This window comes from Lathyrus oleraceus, chromosome 5 (assembly GCF_024323335.1).
Source record: "Lathyrus oleraceus cultivar Zhongwan6 chromosome 5, CAAS_Psat_ZW6_1.0, whole genome shotgun sequence".
In the NCBI taxonomy this organism is placed as follows: Eukaryota; Viridiplantae; Streptophyta; class Magnoliopsida; order Fabales; family Fabaceae; genus Lathyrus; species Lathyrus oleraceus.
In genome coordinates this window covers 259,130,205-259,141,175 of record NC_066583.1, presented here as the reverse complement: position 1 = coordinate 259,141,175, position 10,971 = coordinate 259,130,205, and the positions used below count along the sequence as shown (strand labels likewise).

Here is a 10,971-nt window from a genome sequence, read left to right as displayed (position 1 = left end):
TTGATTGAGGATTATTTGAGGATGAATCGTTAGAGTGGTTGAGAGTTCAGAAAGTGTAAAGAGTGGAATTGGTGAGTTTTTGGCTTTTATAAGCGTGCTTGGAAGAAAAAACATTTCAAATCAACATTAATGGTTGACAAGTTAGTGGGACACGTGTCTTTCTTGGATTGCATGATGAAGAGATGGTAATTAATTCCTAAACCCACAATCTTCTAGGGTCTAAGAAACGTGATGAATAAGAAGATTTGGTTGTGGGATGATTAGACGTGATTAGGAAAAGGTAATGATGATTCTGACGTCACCAGACAACTGGAAGAAACTGAAGAGTTTTGTAACATTGGAACATTTTGAAACATGCCAGAGTTATCCAAGGCATCGAAGCATGCTCTCAAAAAATGACTTTTTCTTCTATGTGTCAAAAATAACATTTTTTGGGGGAAATTTGTTGGCTCCTAATTTCGACGCCCATTTTAAGAGTTAAAAAATGGAATTTCCTGTGAAGATGCTTTCGACTGAATCTGATATTGGAAGCTCTAGTCGAAAGTTCCTGGATGAAAGGATCAGTGTGCAGTAGGGACTTAGAAATATTCTTTAGTGTTTGAAGACATTTTCGACTAGACATTCAAAATTCAAATAAAGGAGGGAACTTTGTTCTTATCTGAAATTGCTGAAAGTACACGTGGAGCATAGTGGATGGTTGCATCCATGCATACCGCCATTTGTCTCGATGTGGTAGAAAGACTGTTAGAAGCGGTCATTTCGATTAGTATAAATAGAGGGTCTTAGTGCTAGGATCGTGGGTGTTAAAGTGTGTACAAAATATGTAAAATTTACCAAGTATCCATGTGTAGAGAAACAGTAAATTGAGAAATGTACGTTCGATTTACACCATTGTCATTTACTTTGAAGTCATTCAATTCATCTTTATTTCCAGAAATACTTCTTTATTTTAAGCATTCATCTTGGTTGCTATTTACCTTCGTTCTTACAATGCTTCTCTTTATTTTGTGTTGGTCTTTTACTGTTTAACGTATTTTCACTAATCACTATCATTGCAAACACTGTCGAAGTGTGCATATTTATTAGAATTCACTTTAACAAATAATTAGCACATGTCCTAGGATTAATCTGGTCGATCCTGTAAGTAACCAAATTTAATAATTTGGAAGATCAACGGTTGTTTACCAATTTTCACGGTAAACACATTGATGTGTGATTAAAGGGAAGTGAGAAGGGTCTCATATCTAGGAGAGTATTAGATATAAATTCCAAGGGTGGTGATTATGCGAGAAGTTTGTAAAACCATAGGTTGTTTAGAACTTCAAACTAATACTATTATAGTAGATTTCCTTCCTGGCTTGGATGCCCCCAATGTAGGCGACGTTGCACCGAACTGGGTTTACAATTGGCTTGTGTTATTTACTTCCTTCTTTTTACACTGTAATTGTTTCTAGTGTGACATGTCCTGAACCTGGTGTAGGACATCATATATGATATCTATTATCTGCATAATTATTTCTGGTGTGACATGTTCTGATCCTGGTGTCGTGACATCGTATACAACACCTGTTATCTTCTTAGTACTGGTCTAAGGAAGAGGATGAAATGGATCTTGGAAACTCCAAAGCTTTGAATGCTCTATTCAACGAAGTTGATAAAAACATAACTAGGTTAATAAACACCTGTATTGTGGCCAAAGGTGCATGGGAAATTCTCATAACCACCCATGAAGGCACATCTAAAGTGAATATGTCTAGACTTCAGCTTCTCACTACTGGATTTGAGAATCTAAAGATGAAACATGATGAGAGCATTCATGATTTTCACATGAATGTTCTTAAAATAGAAAATTCATCTAGTGCCTTGAGAGAGAAGATGTGAGAAGAAAAACTGGTTAGAAAAATTCTCAAGTCCTTATCTAAGAAATTTGACATGAAGGCCACAACCATTGAAGAAGCCTAAGACATCAGCAACATGAGGTGATATGGGAAAACTAGTAAGTAAATATTTTATATGACTTAGTAATATGTATTTATTTATTTTACATTTGTATTCTTTTTACTAATATTTATTTTTTTCGAACATGTAGAGATGTCGAAGGATACCATATGTTGCATGGTTTTAGAAGTAAAAGTTTGAAAAATAAAAATCCTAAAGTAAGTGTTATTCTTTATTACATTCATATATGCTTATAAATTATTTATGTTAGTTGTAGTTATTGATGCATGTTGTTGATATTGAAGTTTGAATATTGTTGTTGTTGTTGTTGTTATTGTTGTTGTTGAGATTGAAGTTTGAATATTGTTATTGTTGTTGGGATCAATGGTTTAAAGATTTAATATTGTTGTTGTTGATTAACCTACTTGGTTTCAAATGTTGTTAAAATTATAGGTGTTTAACGACCGGTTACAAAAGTCACAGAAGAAATTTTTTCGATGGGCATTCAAGAATATGCATTTTGGGTTTTTCTTTCGTTGGTTAATCATTTATTTTAGTTTTGTTGTAAAAATATAAGGTGTGTGTCATTTTGGCTTTGCAATTGATGTAAATAATGAATATTTTTGGTACAATGTTTCTGTTTTAGAAATGGGCAAAAGGTAGAATGTTTATGTTTAAGAAATGGGAAAGATAAGTTGTGTTATACAAGTTAAAACAAAAATATAGAAAAAGAAAAAAATGACAATCTTTTCCCCTCAGTTATTTTAATAAACCGAGGTAATAAGACCGACTCTATTACCTTGGTTTTTCTTATAATCGAGATAAAAAGTGGGGAATAACATCCAGTTCTAAAAATAAGAAAAATTTAATTGTTGGGGATCGAACCCATGACCAATAAGTCTTTCCTCTCGATAGAATTTCAACCGAGGGAAAAAATGACGCACATTTCATAACGCCCTTCGTTACCTCGCATATGAAACCGAAGTTAACGCCCCATTTCTAACTGAGGTAAAATACGTCCTTCATGGTAGTGCAGATACACAAAGATGCCAGAAATGCATTTAAACCATATCATTATGCATAAATGCATTTATTTTTTATCAGACATTCGAAAGTGTGTGTGATCTTTATCTTCGCTGCTTTTAAGGCTCTAAAAGAGGAACAAACAAGAAAATATGCAGTTAAAGAAAGAATAGAAAAATATTATATTCATAAATAAGTAAATTTATTATAGTAAAATAATAAAATAGCAAGACTGGTAGACCTTCGGTTATACATAGATTTAGCTCGGCTCTAGGCTCACTGTCAGATTCTTTCGGGGCCAAGAGTGTGGTTGGATGAAGATAAAGCTCCTTGAGATGCTAACCTCCCTACCTTTACGAAAGAAGCTCAAGACGATATCTTCATTAGGTAATCTCTCTAAGAACCGGTGATGTCGGACAGAGGCCCTAAGATAATTTCCTACCCGAGGTGTCTTTGAAAGAGACTTGGTTTCCATGTCATCATAGTCCGGGAGTCATATTCTTGAGAGTAGTCTATGAATCCCACTTGCTTTTGATGATCAACTATGTCGGGCAGAGAGATGACTCTCGGTGAAGGTTGCTTATGAGTAATCTATCATAGCCTTCGACCTCCGTGGAAACTGTCATCTTTGTCGAGAAGCCTGAAGTTGTAGCTTGTTCAACATTGTTTCTCTTTTACCAACTCTATTTCTTGATGCGTCGCCTCGAGGTCACATGGAAGAGGTAGTTTACCATGAGGCCGACACCGGGATCAATTGTTCTTCTGACCTAAGTGATGGAGAAAAAATGCAGTAGAGTTGACGTATACCATTGATCTGAGATTCTTTGATACCTATAAAGGGGTGCTTTGGTACCAGATCTGCGCCGATCGTCAACTATGAGCTCTTCATATCTTGGCTACTACCAATGAGAGTATATATCACGTTCACGACAGAAGATGGCGGCGATCCCTACTACAAAATAGATCTTTCGTAACAAAGTTTTTACAACAGTCATAGTGTTAACCGTGGTAATAATTTATTTCTGGACGCTTTTTATTTTTTGGTATTTACTAAAGGACATGTTACAACGGTCAAATGAAGAAACCGTAGTGAAAGGTACACGAAGTGAAATGGTTCGAATCCCTGCATAAAAAATTATCCATTTATCGTGATAAAAATTTGATTGACAATGTATATTACCACAGTTTTTATTACCAACCATGATGAAAGATGATACTTATTTATATATAAACGAAATTATCTCTCGCTTCAGTACATAGCAACCGTCTCTCTCAAAACAAAACCCTAATAACCATTTCAATTGTCTCTCTCTAAATGAAACCCTAAAAACTTTGTCACTCGTCTCTCTCATATGGAAACCCCAAAACAAAACCATAACACCAAATCTTAACCAATTGGTATTTACAGGTTCGTTTTCTCCATAGTTTTTTTTAATCTGTTTCGATAGCTTGTTTCATGATGTATGAACTTTCTTCTTGTTTTAACTTGTAGATATGGATACTTGTTTCAATAAAGAGGACTAAGCTAAAGTTAACGTCGCAAACTTATAGGTAGGAATGTTAAGCTTGTTGCTCTAACTTTAGCTTCATCCTTATTTCATTGTGGACACGCCATTATCGGACAAGTATGGTACATTTCTGAAGTATTCCATGACTTGATATGTTGTATTGGTGTTTATGATTTATTCTTGATGAATGTTGTTGTTAATGTTTGTTTAAAAGATGAGATTATTATATATTATGTGATTTGAGTGTTTTTCCAATTCCTTACTAAATGTATAACTTTTCAAACTGCATTAGAAAATTATGATATGATAGATAACATTGTATTAGAAAACAAGTACATGTTCAATTCTTGACAATAATTCTTCAACTGTTAACTGCATGTTATTCTTTAACTGTTAGAACTTGGTTTAATGATATAGGTCTTCAAGCGTCTCTCTCTCTCTCTCCACCTCTAATATTGTTTGCAAAGTAGATAATATTTTGCAAAAAGAACTAGAGGTGAAGGCAGAGGCGATTGAAGAACTAGGATCATTAAACCAAGTTCTTGCTGCTAAATAGCAAAATACATATAAGGTGTTGAAGACCTCTTGTCAAGCATTGAACGTGAACTTGTTCTTCTAATATAACTTAATTTGTCATATTATAATGTTCTAGTGCAAATTTAAATGCTATATGTTTAGTGAGCATTGAAGAAATAAGCATTCAACATAACTTATAATAAACTCAAGTCTATATATTATGACGGTTATTTAGCACAACCGTTGTTAAATATGTTGCATTAAACAATATAACAACGGTTGTTTAAAGTAACCGTTGTGGTTGGTGGCGCGCTACATAGATATAATCACGGTCGCACGACCGTAGTGGAAAACATCATACATACAACCACACCTTACCTCACATCGATTGGTTCAACGTTGTGGTATCCATTTTCCAACCGTTGTGATAGGTGTTTTCCGTAGTAGTGAATGTTAGATCGGAAGATGTATTGTGAATCTTCAGCGTTATATTTGAGGAACTCGCCTTCATTTTTCGGTGCTTCGAGCATGGATTTGGATTTGGATCTAAGATCCTTTCTTCTTCTTCTCCTTCGCGAAGTTCCCAAGGGAAATCGTACATTTGGAGATCTGGTGGATCGTTGTTAAAATGATACCGACTGAATCAAAGGCAACAAATATCCGCGTTCGATTCTGCATGTTATTGATTCAGTGACATGAGGAGGTTGCAAACAGGCAAATCGGAGATTGCATTTGAAATCGTGAAAATCGCAAGAATCGAAAGTCGATTTTCATAGACGGTGCCACTATTCCATTCGGGAACCAGAACTCGATGCATTTGACGAACTAGATGTCTTGAACTGGTGTTATTGATCTTCATCACGACAACACGGGGTGGACCTGAATGATTAACACTCCATTGCCAAAGTCAGTTCAAGATTCAAGATGAATATTATATGAAAGTGGATATCAGATAATGTATCGTGTTTCTTGTGAATATATATTATACCTTAAACCGACTGAAATTGATTTGAGATGAAATAGACTTTGACTATTTGAACCTCTAGCAAGCCAAAAACAAAAACACATTAAACATTTTTTATTTGTTGACAATAACAATAGATTAAATTTAAATCTTATAATTTGTTAAGATTTAAAATTTGCAAAGTTTATCAGGTCTATTTTATGGTTACCCACAACAACCTTATATACATATACAACAGTAATTGAGTCTATTTTCCGGTTAACCACAACAACCTTATATATACAATAGTAATTGGTTTGCAGAACTATATACAGTACATCATTTTTTAATTAAAAAAGCTTAGACGTTACGGCTGCCGGTACCGTAGAGACATAAAATAGAAAACGGTTGCCGCAGCAATTTCACACACATATGAACTTTTAGAGCTTTAACTCCCACCACCGAAAGTGCTAGATTCATGAGCAGTCTTAATAATTAACAACACACATACAATAATTGAGTCCAACATAAAATACATCAAACAAATGCAATACACTGCCACAACACTGGTTAATCTTTAGTTAAAACTTTTGAGGATACATTGTTTTTATTTCTTTTTAACTGTTTGAATTTTAACTGTTTTCCTTTTTGTTGTTCGTTACTTGATTCATTTGTCTATATATATAAAGGCACAGATTAAGCCTTTACTATGATTGATGTGTTGGTTCTTTAAATGTATCATAAGAGTAATTTATCGGTTGTTGACGGTTTTGTCCCATTTTTTATTTCTTTAACATCTTTCCAATATTTTTTCTTATATATTTGAATTGAATATCTGTTATACCTCTATTAAACTATAGAAACATCTATTAGGGAGCCAAACAAGATTCAGAGATAGATCCTTATCATTTTAATGAAATAATATTTTTGTATTAAAAAAACGAAAAGAAAAGAAAAGAAAAGAAAGAAGAAGTGATGTTGTATTTAACTAAAAATGCTACTAGTCCACTTTTTTGGGACTTCTTTTAAGTCTATATTAGAAGCAATCTAAAAGAGGGGTCCATTTAATATGATTGTTACATTAATGGCTTAAAGGTAGATAATATTAATAAAAAATGAATTTATAATAATAAAAATGAAAAAAAGAATTTTTTTTTAATTATTAAAAGATATTAAAATTTACTTTTAGATCAAACCCATATCAGATGTCATCTCAAATATGATCATGTTTATATTGTTTAAAATTTTTGTATTAAATTTTTTTTTGTTATCTAACAAGTTTCTTTTAATAAATATATATATATATTTTTAGTTAAGTAATCTAATGACTTACGTCTATTGAACGAGTAATAAATAATATTTTTATTCAAAGAGAGAAACACTAACAATTAAGATCTTGGACAAGTGATTAGTTTGCAAGGTGTATAAGTGTTGTAAATCATATGTATCAAATAATATTAAAAAAATTACATGTATCAAATTTGATTTCTACAAATAAAATAAAAGTAAATTATATTTCCTTCACTTAAGAGAAGTTTGAATTATATTTTTCTTTTTTTTATATTAAAATATACATTTTCTTCTTTTAAGAAAGATTCAAATTACAATTTGCTTTCCTCATGGATCAATTATATATTACACTTTATTCCAAATAGATACTTTTATGAAAAAGTTCTTTAAAAATTACCAATATCAATGTTAATTAATTAAGTTTGTACATTTTATCATTAGTTTTTATGATTTTGAAATATAAAATTTAATTTTAATTAGAACTTTGCATTCACTTTAGCAATTTGTTAAATATTTTTATTTTATTTTGTATTTATTTATAGTTTATAATTAATTTTAAAATTATTAATAGTATCGTGAATCAGAAATTGAGAAAAAGAATGCATTAAATTTTTTATAGTAAATAAGGACCGTAATTAAATATCAGCGTCGAATGTGAATATAATTATTTTTCTAAAATATTGAAATTGAACTAATTCTTTTGTATTTCTTTGTATTTTATATTTTACTTATAAAAATGAAAAGTATAGAAAATTTACTACATCTTTTCCTTTAAAAGAATAATTAATATAAGTGTCTCTAAAAAGAGTAGTTAATGTAAGTGCATGAGTTAGAGAGGGAATAAGAATGGGAGACATCCCCACATTTATGATAATAATATTAGATGCAAGGTCATAGTCATTCTTTTCAAATGTACCTCCATTTATTACCTTTGTCTTTTTCATCCATTCCCTTCTCCATTCCACTCAATGCTGTTTTTCCCTTCCCTTCACTCTCATAATATTATTCTAACCTTTTGCCACTTAATAATACTATAAACTTTCACCTTCTCTATCATCTCTTTATCTTTTTCTCTCTTTCCTTTTGCATCTCTCTCTTTCTCTCTCTCTCCCAATTAGGGTTTCCTCTTTAAGGGTATAGTGCTCCTTCCTCTAACAAATCTACTTGATCTTTTACATCTCATTACCTAAGACAATTTTTTTCTTGTGAAGGTACAATAACAGCTTCAAAAGGTACTTTCCTTTTAGTAATTCTTCTAGTCAAAGAAATCTACATATCTCAAACAGGTAAATTCATGTTCATATAGCTAGCTTCCTTCTTTTCTCTCATGATTATATAATTCATTTCTCTGTTTATGTTCTTTTAAGTAAAGTAACACTATTTAGGGCTTATCCCATGTTATGATGCATCTCTTTACTACAGCCAGATCTTTGGTTCAATTTATGTAATTTTGCAATGAAATATACATAACTTTTTACTTGGTCATGCAGCTGAATTCAGGAAGAAGAAAGATACATATGTAAGGTTTGTTGTATTGTATGTACTAATGGAGAAGAAAAAGAAGATAAAACAAACCAAAAACTAAACTTGAGGGCCAAAATTCAAGAAAAAATATAATGGATGAGTTACTTCAAGTATATATAAATTATGATTAAGAACTTTTTGTTGAATTTTTTTTTCCTCTCATGAATTGAAAATGAATGAGAGAAAGGAAAGAAGAAAATATATTTAAAAATATAAATAAAAAAAGTTTGTGAAGGAAAAAGAAAAGAGTCATAATATGTAATATAATATAAAAAAAAAGTGTGAACTAATCATCAAATTTATTAAATTAGACACAAAGTAAAGTCTCATGTACGTGTGATGTATGAGATTTTTTTTAGGAGGGATGGATCATATAAAGTTTAATTAAAGGATCTATTCTATAATCTTTCATTTTTATAATTTTTGGCTTTTCATTATATATATGGTTTTGGATCATTAGTTATAATGATCAAAGAAATGTAACTGAAAATAATTAATAGTATTAGATCTGATTATTCTTTAATAATGCTGTGACTTGTGACCTTTGAGTTTTGTAATAATTTTTGAAACTAAAATTGATTCTTATTAGATTACACTATGGAGAAGGGAAAGTTTATGGTTTTCTTTGTTTGTTTGTAGCTTAAGAAAGGAGAAAAAATGGCATCATCAAGCTCATACAATTCACCATGTGCAGCCTGCAAATTCCTTCGTCGAAAATGCATGCCAGGTTGCATCTTTGCACCTTACTTTCCACCAGAAGAGCCACAAAAATTCGCAAACGTTCACAAGATCTTCGGCGCAAGCAACGTGACTAAGATCCTCAATGAACTCCTCCCTCACCAGAGAGAAGATGCAGTGAATTCACTCGCTTATGAAGCGGAAGCGCGCGTGAGGGATCCAGTTTATGGCTGTGTTGGTGCTATCTCTTTCCTTCAGAGACAAATTCAAAGGCTTCAAAAGGAACTTGATTCGGCTAACGCTGATCTTCTTCGCTTCGCTTACAATGATCTCTCTCCGAACTCGTCTCTCCCGCCTCTTCCTCCTCTTGTTGTTCAATCTTCATTTCATCATCAACCTCAGAGACAGTTCAGTTCGAGATTCGGTATTGGTAGTAATAATACTAATGTTGAAGCAAGTGGTTTTTACTCTTTTCCTTATGCTATTCCATGGAATGATAACATTAACAACACTACTGAGGATATAAATGGAGGTTTAGGAGCAAGAGGAGGAGTAGGAGGAGGTAATAATTTGTGAATTCTGAATTTCTATGAAGCTAGGGTTTATTTTTATGTTATGTTATGTTGTGTTATGGTATGGGGTGGGTATTATATAAGTCTAGTTTTCTTGCTATGGCTGTGTATGTAGCCATAGTTGGAGTGTTGTGGCTAGGGCCTAGGTGTTTTGATTCAATAATTTGAAGGCTTTTTTTGTAATTGTAATGTTGTGTAGTTGTTGAAGAGGAAGAGGAAGTGTAGCTTAAAAACCTAGCTAGTGAATAAGTTGGTATATAGGGCATGCATGGAAGAATGATTATTAATGTATGGCTAGATATCAACACTAGTTGTTTGTGTGTATTGATTGATCAGTGAAAAATGCAAACTCTATAGGCATGTGCACTAGAGTTGACATTCTCTCTCATTGTTTATTTTTGCCATTAAGAATAAATTCTTGATTATAATTCTAAAGCCTAGCTATATATATTCCTTGCCTTTGTTTTGGACCACTAATCACTTTCTTATTACTGTTTTGCAATGATATGAATATTTTAAGGACACCGGACTCAGAAGTACTATCTCTATTTAATTGAATAATCAATGTATCTGGGTTGTATCTAAAAAAATCAACTTTCTCTTATAAATATAATCAGAGAGAGTATTTGAGTTTTGATAATTGGAAAAATGTCACAATCAAAAACACAGAAACAAAGATATGTTAGTATATTTTTAGATGGAGTTGGAACTTAGATAGTTAGTTACTCTCAAGTCTCAATCTGGTGTATGAAGTTGTAAGAACTTTTGTTGATGTAAAAAAGTCTGAATATATAGCTATACCTGATGATATCATATAAGAAAACAAGAACTTTGTTATTAGTGCTAGTGATTCTGTAGGGTTGTTTGATGAACTCAACTAACAGGAAAATGGGCAGTGTTTAATCTGAACTTGTGTCTCTATCTATCTGCTGCAAACAACACTTGGTTTGAAATGTAGTTTTCATCATGTACCTAGAAG

The 10,971-nt window shown here is 32.1% G+C and overlaps 1 protein-coding gene across 2 annotated transcripts; it reads left to right on the top strand.

Moving 5' to 3' along the window:
- Positions 1-8,157: 8,157 nt before the first annotated feature.
- Positions 8,158-10,370, top strand: LOC127088097 (LOB domain-containing protein 25). Of its 2 annotated transcripts, none has more exons than XM_051029007.1 (3): positions 8,158-8,352; positions 8,442-8,504; positions 9,382-10,370. In XM_051029007.1, exon 3 carries the CDS (start codon positions 9,400-9,402, stop codon positions 9,994-9,996), a length of 597 nt encoding a protein of 198 aa, XP_050884964.1. In that variant the 5' UTR covers positions 8,158-8,352; positions 8,442-8,504; positions 9,382-9,399; the 3' UTR covers positions 9,997-10,370. The 2 variants fall into 2 exon arrangements, with proteins under 2 accessions (XP_050884964.1, XP_050884963.1); XM_051029006.1 differs by having other exon boundaries at positions 8,160-8,352; positions 8,430-8,504.
- The last annotated feature ends 601 nt before the right edge of the window (positions 10,371-10,971 follow it).

Excerpts from the sequence above, each read along its gene's own strand:
- LOC127088097 (XM_051029007.1), top strand. The coding sequence starts at position 9,400 with ATGGCATCATCAAGCTCATACAATTCACCATGTGCAGCCTGCAAATTC.